We start from the raw sequence: 23,025 nt of genomic DNA, 5'->3' as shown, positions 1-23,025 counted from the left end.
TTGGCCATCTTGGTGATAAAGTGATAGGATCCCTATTCCCCCCACTTCCTGCTGTGAACCATTCTTCACAGGAAGATTTCAGTGTCCTTCTGTTGTGTTTAGCCTTGGTTCAGTCCAGTAATGAGCTGGATTACTGGGAGAACATACCAATGAAGCATAGCATACCATGAGGTCACCAACTTTTATAATATTAAAAATTACATCTTGTATTACTGAATATGTGCCTTGGCTGTGTTAGAAAAGACCTGTCTTGCCATACCCTATATTATTTATTTTAATAATTTCATTAAAATAATAGTTTAATTCACATTCTAAACTCCAACAATGCTTGCAAATGTAGCGTTTGAACCCACAATCTTAGGTCCAACACTTTACCAACTAAGCTTTTAACTGAGAGAACTATGCAGGAGGTTCCTTACCAGTGCCACCAGTGCATCAGTCACCTCTGGTGACTATTCATTCATGCCCACTTTCAATCTCTGTTTTATTACTACAGTTACAATGACACTTAGGGCTCTATTTATAAAACATGGAATCTGACATTCCCTCAAACATTTACTGATGGGAATCAATCACTGATATTGAAACACATAGACCTGGAAGATTTCATAATATGAAATGTTTGAGTGAATTTCTTTTCCCCTAATTGATGGAGTCCATGTTTTGTCTTTGTAATTTTTTTTGTCAGACATGCAAAAAATGTACATTTTGGAATCCTTTTATTGTTTTTTATTATTAATATAATAATATTATTATTCATTCTTCTATATTATTTTCTGCATCTTTTTTTATATTTTTATCTTTCTTTTATTTTTTCCAAAAAAAAAAGTCTTAAAAACAAATCTTTCACCAAATTTAAAATAGCTTTTCTGTGAATTTTCATGGGGTTATAGGGTTGAATACATATGCAATGTGTATTTTTCTTTCTTGTCAATCACGAAGCACAGCACAGATATCATGGCTCATTGGAGGAGTTGTGAATCCAACTGCAGGGGTGAGGTCTATTTTCGCCCCAGGGGGAGCCTGGAAGGTGAAGTTTTGCAGTAGAGTGGTAAAGAAGAGAAACAACTCCATTTTAGCCAAGTTCTCCCCAGCACAGCTTCTCTTACCTATGAAAAAACAAATGCATCTTTACAGTGGAAACAGGTATTCTATGTTGTATTGATTGATAAAATGATCAGTAACAAAATGGTGCTCTTATACAATTGAATAAAAATGTTATTGTTTTTATATTGTACCAGTTATTATGAAGCTCATCAGTCGCCTTCAACAGATACTAAAATTGAAATAATATCTTGGAGTGTATACAACATGGGAAAGGATTCCCAGGGAAAGGATAGGTATAGGGTTCTGGAAGTTGCTTTTAAACTTTTCACAAGATAAATAAATTGTTAGGGAGTTGATTGGTTAAAATGACCCATTTGCCTTCTGTTGGTAATAAAAGAGTTTGTTTTGTTATCTAATTTTGTTGAATTACCTGCTGAAAATGGCAGAAATGCTTCTTTTTTTAAGAAATTCCCCTTTGAATCAAGAAAGTTTTCTGGGTAAAACTCATCCGGCTTCTCAAAGTGATCTTTATCTCGCAGTACAGATGCCAGTAATGGGAGCACATAAGTTCCCTGTGCAATATAAAAATGAATTCAGGTCATTTCCACCCACCTCGGACACAGATCATAGACTTTTATACAGACTACACCTGTTGCTCTGTAGCCTTCTTAAAATAGTCCAGTAGATAATTAGAAACAGATTGTACCTGAACTAAAAAACCTAAATAATGTACCTGAAAAAAAACTAAACTTTAACTCAGCAAATATCAGGCTTTGTAAACCAGACAGAAAACACAGAAGAATACAGAAAGCTTCTTACTTTTGGTATAAAGTAGCCTTTAAAAATAACATCTTGTGTGGTGGCATGTGGAAGGTTGGTTGGGATTATGTTGGAGAACCTCTGAATTTCATGGATAACAGCATCTGTATATGGCATCTGTTTTCGGTGTTCAATCTGAGGAACAGCACATCCAATTACCTTAGCTATTTCATCATGGACATTCTCTGCAGGAAACAAATAAAATAAAACAAACATTCAATTATAGATGAACGTTTGCAAAGATAAAAACTACTGATAAAGTTAGAAATAAATCGGAAAGAAAAAAAGTAGGGGTTTTGTGTGGCAAACAAATACAATTTTATATAGACACATATGATAATTATAATGTATGCATATTCACAACAATCCTGTGAATGTAATAACAGTGAAAACTAAAGTAAAATAATAGTTATGATCCTGTCATCATTGTTATCCCCCGCTTCTCCTTTCTCCCAAGTTTCTCACAAGTTCTTGCTCCATCTTTCTCCTCTTCATCCCCTCCTTTCGCCTCCCTTCTTTAACTTTACATTCTCTAATTCTTTTTCTAATTCTTAGCCAGCCCGACCTGCTGGGGCATGAGAGGGGTACTTTTATACTGGTCATTTCAACCAGTGATTGTATGACCACAGACGATTACATTTTGCCGCGGCACCTCTAAATGCTCCATTTGGCACTGTCCAGGGTGCTGGCCCAGGCGGCTGAACTAGATAGAAGGAGTTTGGAATCAACAGGTATGTCAACTACCTCCTGCACATGCGCCCCCCACTGAGTTTTGGCACATGAGCAGTGCCACCACATGATGGGGGGAACAGAGAGGAGAAAGGAGGAACAAGAAGGAACTGTCCCCTAAAGTGAAGAATCTATTGAAGAACTGTATGTGAGTGAGAGCAAGAACATGTGTGTGGAAAGTTATGTATGTAATGGAAATGAAAGGGAAAAACGAGAAAAGGGGGATAACAGTGATGACGGGATCATAACCATTCCCGACGCATTTTGCCCAATTTAGGCTTCTTTAGGGGTAATAGTGGAAAAGTATTCTGTACTAAAAACAATGTGGACATTAACAGAAAATAGTAAGTAAAAGTGTACAAAGAAGTTGTAGTAATTTACATATGTGACAGTTAAAAAATAGATACCAAATCATATGATATATGGAAATTTATCAATGAAGTGCAAAAATGTACTTAGTAATGTGTAGTACATAAGGATTAACACAGAGAATTAACTCCTAATGGAGAACATATTACAGAGAAACAAATCCAAAAATCATGATATAATATGTTAAGTGTACGTAACTCCAATACAAAAATAAATGAGCAAAAAGTAGTCTTACACTCACTTGGTCCATGATAGGTGATACATGTATAAGCTGGGATGGGGAGGATTTCTGATATAATGATGGCTCCCTATATATATATATATATATATATATATGAATATATATATAGATAGATAGATAAATAATGTAGATGAAATATAGAGCTAATTGAATGAATGTAGGAATATTAGGGGAAATGTAATAACAAAAAAACATTACTGATTCTTTATAGAAGTATGCAGTGACATAAAAAGTGGCCTCTGTGTTTTTCATCTTACACTATACACTAGGAGAGGCTGCGGCTGTAGACCTCTCCTTTCCGGGCGTCCGGCCAATGTTTTGGACTACTCTTCTCTCACAATCAGGTATATATCATCTCCTTTTTGTTCTCATTAAGTTCTCTTCCAGTATTTCTAATCTTCCTTGTACTGTTACTATTTTCCCCACATTTTCCTCAATTTGCATTTAGGATCTATATAGTAGCAGTTTTAATGACCAGAAGCCTGAATATTTCTGAGATTCTGTGAGAATTATACTTTGTTTGATTGGTATTGTGTTTTGAGAAATTATCAACAATACAAAACTGCCTAAAAAACCCTCTGCTTGCTTTACTTTTAGCCTGATATTTTATTACCTGAGTATGGCGATACCCTGTAAGGATGATAATTAACATTATTGATTGATTTATCAACACCACTATGATACCATACCATAATTATTTAAGAAAGAACCATACCCTAATTTCTTTAGCTATTTTACTGATAAAGTTATATATTATCATACTGACCTTTGATGTCAGGTCAAGTTTGCAAACGATAATGAAGGATAAACCTACTTTTAAGCAAAACTATTGACCATATTAACTATATATAAATGAAGAGAAAAGGATGGTAGACAGATATTAGATATTCAAAATTACACTTCCCTTAAAGGGATATACCAACCCCAAATTGTGCATATATCAGAAAAACCTGAGACGGTGGGTTTTTTTGGCAGACAATTGTTTTGTATTCAGTGATAATAATTCTCATAGAATACATGTAACAGAAATATACAATATAGGATCAGAGAATTAGATCCAGTTTAAAGGCCAAACAAGTTGGCACTAGACAAATATAGAACCTATTTTGAACACACACTATGGAGTGCGTGTTAACTGCGAGTCCTGCAACCAACGTGGTGTTACGTGCGCAGCTTCCGGACTCGACACGCTTTGCCCAGTAAGGGCTTCCTCAGGGGTAGCTGTGTGGTAGCAGATTACTATTCAAGTAAATCATGCGGTTTGTTATAGAACATATATGAATGTTATTTTTAAATATTATCAAAAAGTTCAATATAAGATATACATATACTCAAATATTACCACTATAGATAAGAAAGAATTCTGGATTTTTATGGACACCAAACACAAAGATTTATATAGAAAACATTAGGTATGTAAAAAAAAGTGATCTTTTATTTACAAAAATTAAACAAATATACAAAACCATCATTTTTTCATACCTTTTTGTTGCTTTTGAGTTGTCATACACCACATAATATATAATGCATAGATCACCAGTCAAGCCGCCTGGGTTTTTGGATAAGTATATTCAATATTCCTACATGTTGTTGCCCAAAAATTAATTTGAACTTTTTTCCCAGAAGCTGGTTATTTCAAAGGGCCTAATTTATTAAAGCTCTCCAAGGCTTGCGAGGACACACTTTTCACAGTGAAGCTGGGTGATACAGCAAACCTGGAACGGATTTCTTAAAATCATTTTCTATTAGTTAGCAAACCTTTTTAATCCTGGACTAGATCCATTCCAGATTTTTGCATCACCCAGCTTCACTGATGAAAGTCTATTCTCTCCTGTCTTGAAGAGCTTTAATAAATCAGGGTCAATGTGTTTTACAGCGTTAAAAGAAAGTAGGAGCAAGAGCATTTAGTTTGTACTCAAAAACACAAAATAAAGCTCCCCCATGTTACCAAAACAATAGAAACCTCTTCCCTAAAACCTCTCACATCACCTTCTAAGCAGGTTTAGCTCAAGCATCTCAGTGTGTTAAGATAAAATATCATAGGGTAATTTCTCCTCATATAAAGTCCCATTGACATAGTAAATTGACCTACATCCCTGGTGCGTGGCACCCCGCAACTCATTCGGAGCAGGCTCAGCACACAAACTTTTTTTTTTTATAATGTAAAGTATTTTTGTACTTTAGGGTTGTTTGACACGGTGTCCCATGGTTTGGCTGGGAAAGCCAGAGATGGGGTTTATGTAGAACCCAGGCCATGGTGTTTTCTTTAATCTAGATAGATGATAGATTTTATGACAAATCCAGTATTAAGGGTCCTGCAATGGGTATGGAAGAGTTAGCAGAAGTCCTTGAACATCTGGTCCCTGCCTGGGTCTTAGATTTAGAGGGCACGTGTGTTCTATAATGATGTGTGTCTGCAATAAGTTGCAGACTGCTCAAAGCTCAATAGCTTACCAATGCTAGAGGGGAAATGAGCTTCAAGAAAAGCACAAAGGACCATAAATTGCCCAGTTTGTTTGGTACATAAAGGACTGTTTGTAATTTATTTTCTTGCAGTTAGATAGGGACTACAAAAGAGGAATTTTTCTGGCAGCGTTTGCCTGCAGTTTGTTTTCTGATTTGGTGTGTTCTGCCACCTCACTGAACTGCACTGCACCGCAGTTGCTACAAGCATTCCCCCACCACAGGTTCACATTTGGTTATGATGAGTCACTTGCTTTTAAATATTCTTTTGCATGGAGATGTGTCCCAATGTAAGTTTTACAAACAGGTTTTCTTTCACAAATCTGTCAAACCTAAAATATGCAGCCCCAGGGTTTGTCACTAAATGTCACCTGGGTATAAACCGAAATTCTTTTTCTAATATAATTTAGTGAGGGGTTAGCATTAAATGCACTCAGCACAGAATGGTATTTCAGTTTAAATTCAGGGAACTCTGCCCATTTTTTGTTTTTTAAAAAAACATCACCTCAAAGCAAATATTGGTCCTTACAGCCTCACAAAAAAAACCCCCACACATTTTAGCCTCCTGACTCACCCTGCACACAGGCTAAATCTTCCTGTTACATCTTTTAGGCCAGGTGGCCTCTTCACCAGAGCCACCTGCCCTAAAATACATGTTCCATTTTATCATCAGCCAAGTGCTCCAAAGCAATTAACAATTTCATTGCTGGAAGTATGGAATGCCTTGCCCACCCTTTCCTTCCAGGACACTCTGGGCCTGGAAGCCAAATGTAAAGCTACAAATATACATGCAACATTTACAGCCTTTTCCAGGCCCTTTATTCCCCGTTCCAGGAGAAATTGAAATATCCCCTGAATTTGGCATCATGTATTTCATTCTACTACAGGAAGTATCTATATCAATGGTTTTGGGGCATTTTATGTAATAGCATAGTTAAAGTGAGGGGCTTATAGACCCCTAATGTCACCTCTGATGTTAGTTGAGTTGATAAAGCCTTGTTTATGTGCTTGGTCGGAGTGGAATTGGCAGAGGTTTGACATCTCTAAACTAAAAAAAATGCTTCCTATCTTCTATAGCGGCTGTAAAAGTTGTAGTATCATTAGCAAAAATGTAATAATTTTCTAATGTTCAATTGTTTTTGCTTTTTAACTGTTTAATTGTTTAAATCTTTTATGAATATACATAGGCCCCTGAACAGGGCTCCACCCACCAGACCATATATTGTATAACTAAGATGCCATGTTTTGAAGGACTGACATCATTGTATGTATAGTCACCAGTGTTCTTACTTTGAATCTCTGGATATTTAATCATTAGCAAAAGCCCCCATCTTAAAGTTGTTGAGGTTGTCTCCATTCCAGCTGCAAATAAGTTGGTGATGAGGACTGTTAAATTTTCTTTGTGGAAATACGGTACAGATTCAGGTTTCTCCTGGAAAAAAAAGAAGTGACAATATGGTAGCAAAGTAAAGAAGCAGCCCCTTATGGTTGTTATTCAACTTACATTTTTCCTATCAGCAGTACAATTACATTGATCTTAAGTCTAAATAACTCAATGCAAAGAAAACTGTATAAAAAATGTGCTTTGTAAAAAAGATGACCCTAGCAGAGGTAAATGGGTATAGGTTATGTTCCCACAAACCCCTTGCTTCCTTACTAAATTTTAATTGCAAAATCCTTTAACACAGCGTTGTTGCCAAAATTGCTGAAGGAGGGGGAATCTATATGAGCACTTCTCAACTTTTTAGGTATTGTGGACAAAACATGGTATGTGCACTAATCAAGGGGTTAGCCTAAGGATACAACAGATTTTTATCTTTAGTCAGGTAAAAACATTTCTGTAAATGTGCCGCACACATTAATGTATTCCACTGCAGGTAATGGAGAATGATGTATTGTGCTGGTAAATTTGTTTGTCTTTTTTTTTTATTTTGTTTTTTACCGAAGAACATTTTAGGTCTGTACCTCCTACTTCTAGAAGGTACTTTATCATTTAGATCAGGCATAAGCAAATTCTGGCCTGCGGGCCGTATACGACCCATCGGCTTTTACAAGTAATTTATATCCATTCTTACAAACACTCGCCCTCCACCCTATACCTGGGCCACCCCTGATTTAGATGGTGTTTTTTGCTGAGTATGTTGGGGAAGTTTAGTTCATTTTTTGGATCTGTGTTTTTCTCCCTTTCTATTAGCAATTTTGATTTGACATTTCTTTAATTTGGTCATTGGGTTTTTAAATTTTTTTCACTGTATGTCTTTTTAATCTGCATAAAAAATATTTTTTTATGTCACAGAACCTTTTTTTTTATCTCTCATTCCAACCACCAGAAGCCAAATAAAACACAAACCATTTCTCCAATAGTCCTGCAATGTAAGTAAAAAGGCCAAGGGCTTGCCCACAACTTTGAGGTCGGGGAGGGGCAAAGGATAGGGTAAATAAACGTCCTGCCTAAATTACTATGTGAGAGCAGGGGTCAGTGGTGTAGTCCAATTGCAAGAGAATGTTTTTAATGAGAATGAGTTTAATGAGAGAATGTTTTTTAAACAAGTTTAGCTTTAAAACCCCCCATGCTCTATAAAAAAAAAAAAAGGAAGTGCATAACTACTTTCTAAATCAATGGTTGTGGATCTACATATATCAATAAGTTTCTTATTTAGATCGGCTACATTAACATAACAGCTAACCTCCTGCTGCTTGACAAGGAAGGCATCAATAAGATTTCTTTGGTCGTTGACATCCAGCTGATCCTTGTACTTTGTAAAGGTTCCAGTAATGAACTGGTGCATTTCACTTACATTTCTGTTCACGGTTTTATGACTTCCTGGTAACCAGCGCATCACAGAATGATAGGTATTATACAGCTAGTGAAGACCAATATTGAAAGAGAAAATGATGGAAAGGAAAAAAAAAAGTTTAAAATCTAATATCTTGAAACTGAACCTTGGTAAAAATTAAAATATACAGAAGAATGCAACTCCACAGACATTAATACCTAATCAAATGTATTTTTTAATAAATGCAGTGGAGGAATCTGAATTGCACCTGGTATTAGCCTTACATTGTTCTTGTACAGCACAGCTTGGAATAGGAGAGAAATAAACTAAAAATTGCATTTGCAGGGGCCAGGATGTCCAAATGTGAGATTTCATGAAAGTGATTCAGTGGCTGTCTCTCTTGCACAATGACAGCTGGTCAAAATTCTTCACATTTTAGCCAATCAATCCAGCAGATGTTGACAGCTGACCAGAATTTAGTTACCTGAATTGTGCCTGGTTTTAGCCTCCCATACTCCATACAACATAGCTCAAAATAGGAAAAACAGGCAGCAACATATGGATGTGCTGCAATGCTTAAATATTAACAAGGAACAGGAGGAGAAATCAGAATGAGAGAGAGGAGTTCATCAGTCTGCTGCTTCTTAATTGACAGTCCATTCACAAGCTGGTAGGGACTTGTAACTATAACCAAGCCACAGCATAAAAAATTCAGATCTCCTGACCTGCCATTTAGGGCTGTACTGTGGGGAAGAGCTGTAGAGGGTAAATATTAAAACTGGATAAAATTAAATACAAAATCTTGGTCTGGAAAACAGCTCACATGTAAGTATTTCACCTATGTACGTGGATGCTTGAATTTAGTCATTAAAGACATATACATATTTTATTTTTCTAAAAATAAATTTCAGGTTTTTGATATATCCTGGGGATTTAGGCATCCTGGCATTTGTGTGCCTGGAGTTGTGGTCTTGGCTCTGCCTATTAAAATTTAACCCTTTAACCACCATTTTGGTTAGTGGCTTGCAGGTGCTCCAGGCCAATTTATTTTAGCAAATTTTGTTATTTCTTATTTGTGACATTTTCTTGCTACTGATTATTGTATGATAACCTGTTAGTGTATTATAACAAAGTGGGGAAAGCATCTTTTAGAATTTCATCAACGTGTAGAAATTTTGAAAACGGTTGTACATGCAGCACCACATTTCATTTGGCACACATATATCTAAACTCTCAAAGATTAGGCCTCAGAGATGCTGTAGGGAGAAGTAGGAGGTAGTAGGAAGAAGGGTAGGCAGTGTAGCAAGTTGATTTTTATAATTTATTTGACTGGACTGAAACAATGTATCCAGGGAGAATACTGCTGTAATGTGTATTTATGTCAATTTGTCACTAGGGGGCAGTATGGGACTATAGTTTCCATACCGAGGGCAGTCAGCTGACTGCTCGATCCTCTGACTTGACGGAAGGATCAAAGCTTTCCAAGCATTCACAGCAATACAAGTAAACCTGGCTGGGGTTTATTTGCACTGCGTATCTCCCACGAGATAACTAAAGGTTATCAAAAGGAGACAAAAGGTTAAAAATACATTGGACCTATTTTTTAAAGCACTCCAAGACTGAAGAGGATAAATTAACCTGGGTCATCCAGTGAACCTAAAATGAATATGAATCCCAGGATTTAAAACATTTGCCAACCTATAGCAAATTACTTTGAATAAATCCATTCCAGGATTACTGCATGATACAGGATCCCCCATGGTAGTCTATATACTCCAGTCTTGGAGAGCTTATCAAACTGAGTCCATTGTATGTGATGAGGAATCTATTAGAAAAAGAATCCACACAGGTAAATTGAACACATAAAGCTCCCAGAGCTGGCTATGGCTGGGTGAGTCTTGGAGGGAGCTATACTCTATAATGAATGCTGCACTTGATGTGTATACATATTTTGTTTAGGGATGAGCGAGAATGCCTCTGATATTCTCGTGAAAATTTCCTTGAACTTCTGATGGGTCTGCAAAATTTCAGCGAACCAATTTCGCGGAGCCATCGGAAGATCAAGGAAATAATTTCAGGAGGAATACCATGGCTGCATTCATGAATGCAGCCGTGGGAATCCTCCTGTGCACTATCCCAGGGTACTAGAGGTTAAATGAGGACAAGATAGAGAATCTGTTTTCAAGAACGAATACTACAGGGCGACAATAGCAATCAGATTTGTGGAGCTGTCAGCTCTGTTCCCCTGATTGCTCTTGCAGGTCCCAAAAAATTTGATCTGAACGGCCGAATTTACACAGGTCGTTCTCGCTTACATGTGCCGATTTGCTGCAAGATCAAATTTTAAAATTTTGCTTGCTCATCCCTACTTTTGTTATGTCCAAAACTGGACACAAATCCTAATCAAGTACTTAAAAAAAGACTTTCAATATTAAATTGAAACAAGGTATAACATTATTATATATCACAAATTTAAATTAACATACCATTACCATAGGAGATCCAACTAGCCTTATGTTTTCATTTATTAAACTCAGTAATCTTAAGAACACTGGATCTTCATAGTCGAAACGATGGCCCAGTATGATGGATACAATAATATTGGCTACAGCGGCATTTACTATCATGGTATTTTCAAATGGTTTTCCTAAATATAGCATAGAAAAAATATTGAGGCATTTTAAAGTGGCAAATATATTACTAGAAATCTGGACCTTTTATTTTTTTTTTTAATTGTTCAGTTCTAGATTTCTGTTTGTGGTTGTTATATCAAACTTCACTCTAGAAATAAACATTTAACATCTTTTAATCTATTATTATTAATAATAATAAACAGGGTTCATATGGTGCCAACATATTATGTACCAATTTACATTAAATAGAGGTTGCAAATGACAGACAGATACAGACAGACAGGAGGAGGAACGGACCCTGGCTCGAAGAGTCTACAATCTAGGAGGTGGGGGAAATACCACACAATAGAAGGGGAGATATGGAAAGGTGGGAAATAGTGAGGGTTTTAAGAGACAGAAGAAGATAGGTCAGCAAGTTTAAAAAATGCGTTTTGAGTGCTCTTTTAAATGAGCAGAAAGTAGGAGCAAGTCGAACAGGATGAGGAAGACAGCTCCAGAAAAGTCTGACAAGGTGAGTGAGCAAGTTAGCAAGTCATCAATAGGTCATTGAAGGAAGCCAGAAAGTATTTGGTATTTAATAAAGCATTAGCCGAGAAGAAGCTCTTTGACTTCAGACTTTTTCGAAAAAAACGTACGCAAATATTAAAACCTGAATTACAATGAAAACAGTGCTATGGAACCCAAGCAAACAGGTCTTTTAGGCTGCCATACATCTGGGTCAAAAGAGTTTTTCATCATAGGAAAGACAAAACATTCTTTACGATCAAAAAGAAGAACAATTTCACAGTGTAATAAATATACGAACAGTCTATCACAAGAAGTTGTAGTTTTAAAGGCAAAAAATGGCTTCCGAATAAATCACAATTATCTACGTAATGGTGCTTCCTGAAGGGAGTGGAGAGTTAATGAATATATATATGAAAAGTGACTTGGTAAAATCATGTGAGGCTTAAAAGATAATGATGATCACTAGATAATTATATACCTGGCAGGAGAAGGAGGAACAGACACCCTCGCCTCAGAATATGATGGCCAAAATGTGTGTAAATTTAGCTTCCTAAAAATCTGTGAATACTGGTAGAACAAAATGTGAGATCTCAGACCTATACCTTAATTTTGAATAAGTTCTATAGAACAAATTCAGTTCTATTCTGGGATATATTGATACTACTCGTTTGGGCCCAAACCTTTTGGTCTATCTATTTATAACAAATAAAATTTACCAGAGCCTCTATATAGTTTTTTTTTACCTTTTTAACATGGGGAATCCCCTGAAATAACCTCCAGGGAACCCCTGGTATAATTACTATACCTAAAGCTTACAGTATATTAGTGTGGTGGTTGATGTCAAGAATGCTGGCCGGTGAGAATGAATGTCACCTTACAGATAGCCAAAATGATCATTGGTGTCAGTTAAACTGACCTGGGAGTTTCAAACGGCTCATTTCACAATTACCCCTAGCAACCTCTGAAGGGGCCCTAAAGTTCTACTGAACCCTGCTCTATATGTTTTCAAGTTACATCTCAAGGTCAAAATCAGCTTGTCAAGAGTATGGGGAAGTAACTAACCTCCGAATGTTTTAAACTTTTTCACCAATGATTCACATTCTTCATTTATCTTGTTTTCAATGGTTTTCTTCCCCATCCCAAAGTCTCTCAGTGTTGAAAGAGTAAACCGTCGCATCACTTTCCAGTTATCACCATGAGAAAATAGAACACCTTAAAAAGAAAAACTAGAAAGACATAAACACATAGGGTAAGTGATGATTAATAAAAAATATTGCTGGTACTGCTAAACTAATTATTATAACTTTTTGCTAGTATTCACAAGTGCTAGTAAAATGAACTACATTCTCTGCTCACCTACCTTTGCAGAGATTCTTATCCACAGATATAGATCTGGAGAATTGGGAGATGTTGAGGATGATTTTGGAAGAAAAGCTGTTTGACTATAATACAGGGATGCTGGGAAAAACTGTCTGGTATTTATTGTTCTTCCTACTTTAGGTTTCACCTGATTGATATATCCATGGGCTGCTTCCAGCAGTGCACTGTACAAGCACATTTGACCCATGATTTTAATGTATCCATAGATCTGTTTGCTATTAGAACTTGTCTTGGTCAATTTGGGTTTAGTTGGGCAAAATGCATGTGTCTTTTAAATCTATGCATGGTAAGAATAGTATATATACCTCAGTTTGGTATTTTGGTATTGGTACTCCCCTCGACAATATCTTCCTCTTTCAATCTTCCCACCTGTATATTTATTTATACAGGGAATTATTATAGCCAGCATCTAAATAGACTAAGGTGCTTGCCAGAAAATTACAATTTATCATTTGTGGAGTTGTTTTATATTATTGGCCGTGTTTCTCACCGGGATCAGACACTTCTATCCATAAGATGCACCTTGACAAATTGGGGCTACAGAGGTTTTTTTTAATACTGCAATGGTTAAGGGTACTAAAAAAAAGGTGTCCATTTTGAGCAACTTTTATGTAATCATTGATGCATTCCAGTGGAATTTAATAAGTAAAAAAAAATTAAAAGAAATTTAAATTTAAAACAACTTAAAAACAGGGACATTTGATATTAACTATATAAGCGTTGTATTCCAACTTTTGTTTTTATAAAATGTAACTTAATTGAAAAATGAAATACCTTGTTACAATGCTGTGCGATACATTTATATATAATTTTTCTTGTGGTCTGGATCACTCACAGCCGAAATGGAGATTGAAGATGAAAAAAAGAAGATTTTATTTAGTTCAATTAATATCTAATAATTAAGTTTAGAGATTCCACAAGAAATAGGCTGACAATCCTCTCTTAAATTCATTGACGGTGACAGAAACACTAACACAATTATTCTGGGAAGTGAAAATGTATTATAAACAGAAAATACCATATCCTTTTGCAATGTCATCAAATATGGGTATGTGAGGTCTGTCGGAGAACTCTTCAGCATGGTTAATAAGAGCGTCTTTCACTGTCTCATAGCCAAACAGGATAACCATTTTCTGAGTGCCGATTTGTACGCTGAACACTGATCCATATTTCTTAGCCAGCTGCAAAGGATACAAACAGGAATATTAAACCCCTAACTAGAGAAATTAGTTCATTTAATTATGAATGATTGAAATGTCAGAAGTGAAGTGTTGTGACAAATCAGAATTCGAAAATCCATAATTATGTTGAGCTAAACTTAGTGATGGGCCAATAGTTAAACAAGCTGTCAATGCCTGGGGACAACAGGTGCTGACCTAGAGTAGTAGTGTACCAATGGGAAACACATATCATTCTCTGTATGTAGTACTAGGGAAATCTGCCAGACACTGTGGACCTACTACGGTATATGGTCAGTGACTGCAGGCATTACGTATGTGTTGCAGGAGAAATAGGAAAAAAAAACATTATTATTATAATCATCATCATTAACAAAAGACTGCTAGGAATCATTTTCATTACAGTCATTTACAAATCAAGGTTTTCATATTTGTGTTTCCCATTAAAATTTACATTAAACCTTTCACTATTTTGGTGTGTGGATCAAGGCAAATGAGAACTCTAACTGATGTAATTCACTCTACGCATTTCGTGGACAACAACTTCATTCCTCAGGAGATCTAGAGAACCCACATATCACAGACATTTTTAAATATATATTCAACATTTACAATACCAAATTTTACATTCATGAACATATTCAATATGATTCATATATAACAAATTAACTTTACACTTATTCTAATAAAACATGAACCATAGAAAAAATTGAACTCATGACTGGTAAATGAAGTGAGATCCATTGAAGACGTCTAGCACATAGAACTGAATGGGCATATATCTAACCTTGTACCCCTAACTAATTTTTTAATGGTTTAGAAGAAAATGTTTTAAAATAAACCCACTCCAGAAACTCAGATGTCTATAGACAAATGAAAGTAAGATATACAATAAATAATTAATATTGGTAAATTTTTCCTAATATTACTTTGCTCATTTACTATCTTGATACATCATACCTCTAAGAAGGTCTTGTATGGTCTTTTCAGGTCCAGAATATGCATGTTTCCAATAATGGGAAGAGGTTTCGGACCAGGTGGAAAATTTGGTTTAACATTCTGTTTAGAGTTATGAGAGATCTTCACCAGAAAAAGGCAAAGCAGAACAAGTAGGAGAATTGTCACCGGGTCAGTGAGGAACATGACTCAAGTTTTCCTAAAAAAAAATGTTATGTTTTAAAAAATAGGGCAAAAATAAAACAAAGGTATTTAATACACTATATGCTTTTTGGTTTGTAAATCCCAATAATTTACAGGTAATTCTTGGATGGTTTGAGTTTCCAGAGCTCATTTGTAGAAACTGTTGCTAAAACTGGACTCACCAAACTTCCCAGGAACTTGCATTAATAGACCCAAATTGTATCACAACTGATCACAATGTGGGTACAGCAACAAGTAGAGAAGTCAACGAATGTAGTTTTTAACAGTTGTTTTTTCAAATTCAAAATTATTTTAATTTAAATATTTAATAAGATAGTGAAGTGCAACCTCATTAAACAACATCGACCTAGAAATGCATGTTTAAAAACATTTTAACATATCATAAAGTAAGAAAAAAAAAACATAACAATACAATGCAGAAAAACTATTTTTTATAAATGTGTCATCCAACAATGTGTTACCAGCTTGTCTAAATAAACAACCTTCTGCTGATTCTAACGTGTCTCAAATTCTCCATTTACTACTGGGAAATTAATTCCATTGAGACTGACTTACAAAGGAGTTTAGGTTCAACCCTATAATCAACTCCAGTCTTGTATGTACAAAGCCTTTTTCAAACCTTTATATCAAAGGAGGAACTCTTAATATAGAAAATTGTTATTATACACACTTATAATTTACCTTTCCTGGCACACAATTGGGACGTAACAGGCAATACCAATAAAGCGAGGGAAGGAAATAAACACAATGCTACAAAAACTGTCAAACAATTCTAATGTTTAGAAAAAAAAAAAAAGCCACCTGCCGAATGGAAGCCCCAAGGTGGGTTGAAGCTCCTGCCATCTTAGCCACCTATTATGCTGAATGAACATGTTTGGACTTCCAACTGGCTGCATAAAAGATCACAGTAGAAAACTTTGTAAATGAACTTTGTAAATGAAGCATATGAGATGCCACCTACCTAGTTGATTGTGTCCTGACTTCCTGCAGCAGAACCAATGGCGTAAGCATACCCCCATGGCGTAAGCATACCATATGGTGTTTAGAATCCAGGAGACAGCTGTAAAAAGTGGTGGCCATCTTCCAAATCAATCTCCTACCTGTGCAAGGTTTTTTTTAAAACACAAACACATTATATATATATATATATATATATATATATATATATATGGATTGGCTCTCCACTAGAACACGCCCATTCATTAAGAAGGAACACGCCCATTCATTCCTTAGAACTAGTACTGTACTGTTCCTTCTGCCTCTCAGTTCTCGCACAATAGCGAGATCTGACAGGCAGAAGGAACAGTACAATACTGGGCGTATAACACGACCCCCAGTTGATTGGTTAGAGTGGTCTGCCAATTAATTGGCAAACAACTCTAACCAATCAGTTGAGGGTCGTCTTATACGCCCAGTCGCCTTATACGCCAGAAAATACGGTATATATATATATATATATATATATATACATATATATATACAAATATATATATAAAACAAAAACCCACAAATACATTTTCCCACCTGACATCTTGCAAGAAAGCATAGCGGGTGGAATGGAGTAGGAAACAAAAGAGTTAAAAAATGGCGCCTAATGGCACCACCCCTCACTTAAATGCACTCAGGAGCCGGCATACTTATATCATGCTTTATGGGATTTTCCTACATTTATGTCTCCTTTCATCTAATTGTGTATGTACCCTTATCCCCAGAGTGGGCAATCCTAGGAACACTTATTTCACAGGGAGCACAAATAACCAGAGGAAGCCGCAACTTGCTATCTATAGTTTCTTTAGTGGCCAAAAAAACTATTTTACACCGATTGTTGGATTCAGACCCACCCACTCTGGAACTCTTCAAAGAAAACTTAGCCCATGTATTCCATATGTCATGGATAGAAGCCTCCTTAAATGAAGAGGTTAAAGTTCCAAAATTTTTGTAAGTGTGGGAATCATTCATAGAGATACAATCCCAATCCGTTAATCAACAGGTAGGACGGACATTTGAACACACATCATGGTATATTCTGAGAATGATAGCCAATGACCCCCCTGGTGATTCTAGAGGATGACAACAATGATTTCTCTTTGTCAATTATGAGACTTCAAGGGTTCAACTTTTATTTCTATTGTTTCTTTCTGGAATAAATGAAAAACCCTAATTCCTGTTTATTGTTAACCGATGTACATCATGTGGGTTGTATCTTCCCTTTTTTTTCTCTTATTATTAAATTTTTGTAATTTCTTTCTCCTTTTTTAATTGTTACTGTATGTAATTTCTTTTTTTACCATCAGGCAGCAAACCATTCCAATATACCATATTTTATGTACAAATAAGCGACACCAAAAATTCTCCTATCATTGCCTGCTATCTGAGGTTCAGTCTGCAATTTTTCGAGCCAACCAGCAGGTGGACCCAGATACAACTGAAAGCATAGGAGACAATCTTTCCTTTCACACCTCTAATATTGCCACTACAAGAAGGCTGTGAGGTGAACTCACTAGGCATGCGCATAGCAACCTCTAAAGAGAATTAAATGAGAATGAAACAGGAAACAGGTAAAAGTTTTCTTACTTCTCGCTTACCTGCAACAAAGGGGCTTTTAGGCTCCATATCAGCACCAGGGTTGAAAAAACATGATGGGTTTACCATCAACAATGGGATTTCCCCTTGTAGAGGCTGAATGTGGCCAAGTGGGGGAGGCTGGGGGGAGGCTGAATGGGGACAAGGTGGGGGACCAAGTTGGGGGAGGCTGAATGGGGACAAGGTGGGGGACCAAGGTGGGGGAGGCTGAATGGGGACAAGGTGGAGGGACCACTGGCAACCACTGGGCTAGTATCAGATCAGACATTCTTGGTAAGTTCTTTGTAAATACAACACAAATCACATTGTGTGTGGAACGAATTTCACAACGAATTTCACTAAAGGATTATTTAGGTCACCTGAGAAGCAGCAGGAGTTTGTATAGTGATTCAAGTTGGGTAAACATTCTGGGATGTTTTGTTATATAGTTTTATTGTGAGATAAGTTTATGTACGTAATTTGATTTATTTTCTTCACTAGGTGGATGTTGTTATATGGGATTATGCAGCACTATAACCTTAGGCTGTATACACACGTGCAATAATTGTTGTTGGAAATGATCTCTTAGGATCCTTTCTAATGACAAAAGACTGAACAACGCATGAACGAGTGCTGTACATACAGTGCCGTTCTGCTCCATGGAGGGGAGAGGGGGAGAATGACGGAGCAGAGAATCACCCCACTGCACTCTCTACCCTTCATTTTCATTACGATTGTTCCTCACTCATGGTTTGTGGATCCGCCAGGACGGATCCATGATCAACCAATCACGAGTGTTGTACACAAGTGCTGTATCATCTGACGTGTGTATGTAGTAAGTTTTTTATTTACAGATTGTTTTGTAACAAAATATTACGTTTGAGAACTGATGCCAAATATTGCTAGCATGGCAGTTGCATCTTAAATTCACCCAGCAAAAGCCTAATGTAGCCTTTATCTATGCTTCAAGAAAAATTGACATGTGGGTGCACTATTTGACTTAGAATTAGAAAGAGCAGAGAGGAGTTAGAACATCTGTCAGTTCATTGTTTGATCCTTTATTATAATATACCTAATAAGACATAAACACCAATAGCCACGAAAAATTACCAAACATGGTAAATCTAAACTTTCAAATAGCCACCAGAACAGGAATAAAGGGGAAACTTTTCAATAGGGACAATTGTACCCACCGCAACTGTCTAAAGCAATGTACACGTTAGATCAGTCTTTCTCTAACAGGGTTCCTCTAAAGGTTTCTAGGGGCAATAAGCAGTTTGTGACTATCGGGTCAGTTCTTTTTTCCTTTCTGTAAAGGGTGACATTCTTCCGAATGGATAACAGAGGAATTTTACTTTTACCACCACACTAATATATTGTGATCTGTGGATAATTAGATAGTAATTATACCTGGGATCCTATAAAGACCTGAAAGCTATTTCAATGGGTTTCCTCATGTTAAAAAGGCTGAAAAACACTGAATTAGATAATTGTGGCTCGAAACATAGCCGAGAAAAGCAAGCCCATGGCCTTTATCATACATGAGTAAGAGCAGTACCTTTCTTCTCTGCTGTTGAAACCCTGATTAACTCTTATGATGATTAAAGAATAGAAAGATAATCTGGCAGCCATGTTTAGTAACCTTTAAATTAGCCTATGTAATGGTGCTATGTGCTGTCCATTTGTTTTGGTGACTATTTTTCTCTCTTCTCTGCAGGAATTCTACTGCAATGTCTGTATATTTGCTTTAAATTCTGCCCTCAGTGTCTTCATGTCAGTAGCTAAAGGCAAACACAAACTAAAGGCATGCTCACTGGACTTATTGATTGCTGTAAATAGCTATCCAATGAATCTCTGAGAGCCAAAATTATAACAAAATGTGCAGGTAAGTAATAGAAGCAAAAAGCACTCACCCCCGCAGAATAAATAATTTATAATTGGTACTAAATATTTCTTTCCTTCTTCATCTTACTCCTCCAACAGCTAATTTACAATACCTGGTAATAGCAAGGAACAAAGAATATGCTTCTCTCAGATAGTTGTTTGAGTAGGTTCACACACCTTTGCTGCTGACATGGGAAATAATACAGAAGCAGTTTAGGGTGGGAGCTGTGGTGTATCAATGGTCATACCTGACCATATGAATGCTTTGGGGCCTGAAGATAAAAAGGGGCCCCATCAGAAAATATTTTAACCTCCCTGGCGGTGTTCCCGTGTGTGGCTCAGGGTGGAGGGTAAAACTCCAACATTGTTCCCAGTGTCCTCTAGCGGTGCCTGTGGTGTCCTCCAGCGCTGTCAGGGTCTTCTTCTTCTACAGATGCCGGCCGCGCATCTGTGCAAGCTGGTGATGCCCGGCCGGCATCTGCGTCCCAAGCATGTTAACGTGAAATTTAAAACTATTAGGATTTATAATGTGTTTATTATGTACTTTATTATGTTTTTAATATGTTATTTATTATGTACTGCTTTTGCATTTAAAAATCCTCATTAATTGCACCACCAGGGGGATTAAGTCACATAAACACTCTCTATGTGCATGCGAATAGTTCTGAACCAATTCATAACTCATTTACTAATAGAAAACATTTTAAGGATGTACAGCAACAGGACGGATCCATGAATGACGTCAGACAAGCGTCCTAAAACAATAGTCGGACGAGAATCATCTGACGTGTGTACATAGCCTTAGAGTCATGAAAATGGATCTTTACTGAGAAATTTGTAATCAGGCAATTAACATTCTTGAATCTGAGATTAATCATAATCTCTCAATGGTAAGTCCACCTACCTAGTACTTAAATATGCATTTATGAAACAAATCTTTTCTGAATGCTGTATAAATCAAAAGCCAATTATTTTTTCTGGACGTAAATTACAATGTTGTAGACTTAGCCCCTTCGCTGCCCAGATTTTTCTCACCATAAAAAAATACAAAAGCATTTATTATATAAAGACCTAATCAAAAGTAATCTTAGCTTGCAATGTTTTATTTACAGCGAGGCTGCATGTTTAATGTCTGTGCATGACTGAAATACCACTGCACCTTTGCCAAAATATCCTGGTTCCTGCATGAAAATGAAATGGAGATTACAGAAAATAATTGAATTATCAAGATTTAATTGAATAATTGAATAATTGAATTATCATATCCCTTTGGAGAGATTTATTGGAGTGGATACAATTTCTGTCTATTTATCCAAGTTGTCATTAAGATGAGCTGTAATATTTCTCTACCTTTAGAGTATAAATGTGACACCAAGTTACATACAAACAGCCTAAAAGACATGTCTGCACATGAGTCATAACTCCATAGCTGAGTATCACCAGTGGTCTATAGCTATATGAAAGGACAAATAAACATGCTCTGTTATAACCTGTACATATATATGTATGATGCTAAATATTTAAACAAATATGACACTTTTTTATTAAAGAAAAATGTAAAAAATAATGAAATGTCAATAAACATGGATCATTTTTTTCACACTTACTGTTCTCTCCTGTCCTATGCAAACCTCTGCCGTGGTCTACTGGTGCAATGAATTGTTTCTGTTTGCTCATGTCATTAGGGTTAGTAGCAGCTCCACCCTCCATCTCTAATTACTTGATATCCTGTAAATACGTTCTGAATATACTGCAAGATTTTGCAGGTACATAAAGTAAACAAAGAGAAAGTAACAATTTAATGAAAGTTATAGAATAACAGTTACAGAGTTACAAGGTTCAACGTTTACTCTTTTTTTAAACAATAGAATAGGAATGTCCAAAGGTCTTTTATGTAACCTGTTGATGATTCTTCGCATTCAGGGGATTTATTTTAATAGATTAAAGTGCATTTTTTAGCAAATACATACATTTAATGTTTAAATTGTTATTGTAGTGTTAAACATGAGATTTCTTTGTCAATCTAATCGATAGATTTTTTTATATGACTTTTTCATGTTTACATGCTTACTTTTTTAAAAGCGCCTCCCCTCATTTTTACCTCTGTGGTAGTAAAGACGGATTGGGAGTATAGAGTTTCTTGGGATACCGATGTCAGGGATAATTTTAGAGATAATTCACTTAGCTTAGTGAATGAAGTAAGCTCTGCTGACTTTAACCATCCAGTCATGTGCAAGAAAAATATTTTAATGCTTTGAATGTAATCGGGTTGAGAAAGGCTGGCTTGGAAAGTTTGTGCTGTAACAAGCTGACAAGAAAAGGTAGACTTCAATTATCTTAAACCTAGCAAAAAGGCTAAAATTTATGGTACTTTAGTGGACTGTTCTGACATTGAATCCCTGCCAGAGAAACTGTGTTTCTCTAATCAAATAACATTTTCAAACACTTTAATTTTAACCCTAGTCATTTTTTACTACTGTATGATTGAGCCAACACAGTTCATTTCAACAAACATTTATTTAATTGGTAATCACAAATTTTGTGTCACTACAATGTTGTATATAAATTATGCAAAGATTGTATAATACATATATATATATATATATATATATATATATTATATAAATAAAATCCTATAAGGACATAACAATGGAAAATGCTCATTTGACTGGTGGTGATGCAATACCAATGTAAAATGTGTTATTCTTTTATTTCTCCATTGCACATACATATGGCGAGACATTTGTCTATAAGGCTTTGGTCATTTCCAAAGGGGGGTCCTTTCTTAAAGTTTTCACAGTAATTGTACCAATCCATATGTGGAAGTGTTTGCTGGGGATAAAATAGATTCAAGATAAAAAAAATGTGTAATGTAAGAGTTTTCTGCTTTTTCCAGAAGCATTTGTTGGTTGGCAAAGAAAAGCCAGCAGTTCATCCTTTGTGCAATTTTCCTAAACTTAAAAACCCTCCAACTCATAGATCAAAGAGTCGTTATATTCCATGCTAGCCTGGACATTTAAAGGGAATGGAACTCAAACCCACATGGATATACATACATTGGATTTTAAGTCCAACACCGTAAACACTCGGCCATTCGAAGATGCAGTTGATTGACATTCTCATGTGAGATTAGGAAGATGTGATTGCTTACTTTTTCCAGCAGCATTTGTTAATTGCAGAAATGAACCCAGATTTCCTATTTTATGTGCAATTTTTTCAGGTTTAAATGGACATATCCTAAATGTATATGATCCTCATGTTTTATGAGTATAGCT

The 23,025-nt window shown here is 36.1% G+C and overlaps 1 protein-coding gene across 1 annotated transcript; it reads right to left on the bottom strand.

Annotated features, from left to right (window-relative positions):
• Window positions 1-702: 702 nt before the first annotated feature.
• On the bottom strand, window positions 703-21,502 carry LOC140328066 (cytochrome P450 2K1-like). Its single transcript, XM_072407391.1, has 10 exons — window positions 21,358-21,502; window positions 15,104-15,299; window positions 13,984-14,146; window positions 12,648-12,797; window positions 10,932-11,092; window positions 8,356-8,532; window positions 6,959-7,100; window positions 1,867-2,051; window positions 1,478-1,619; window positions 703-1,109 (listed from the first exon to the last, which is right to left on the bottom strand). Exons 2-10 carry the CDS (start codon window positions 15,284-15,286, stop codon window positions 931-933), a joined length of 1,482 nt encoding a protein of 493 aa, XP_072263492.1. The 5' UTR covers window positions 15,287-15,299; window positions 21,358-21,502; the 3' UTR covers window positions 703-930.
• Between the last annotated feature and the right edge of the window lie 1,523 nt (window positions 21,503-23,025).

Source organism: Pyxicephalus adspersus, chromosome 4 (assembly GCF_032062135.1).
Source record: "Pyxicephalus adspersus chromosome 4, UCB_Pads_2.0, whole genome shotgun sequence".
Classification (NCBI taxonomy): Eukaryota; Metazoa; Chordata; class Amphibia; order Anura; family Pyxicephalidae; genus Pyxicephalus; species Pyxicephalus adspersus.
The sequence above is the reverse complement of the archived record's forward strand: the minus strand, read 5'-3'. Positions and strand labels throughout refer to the sequence as shown.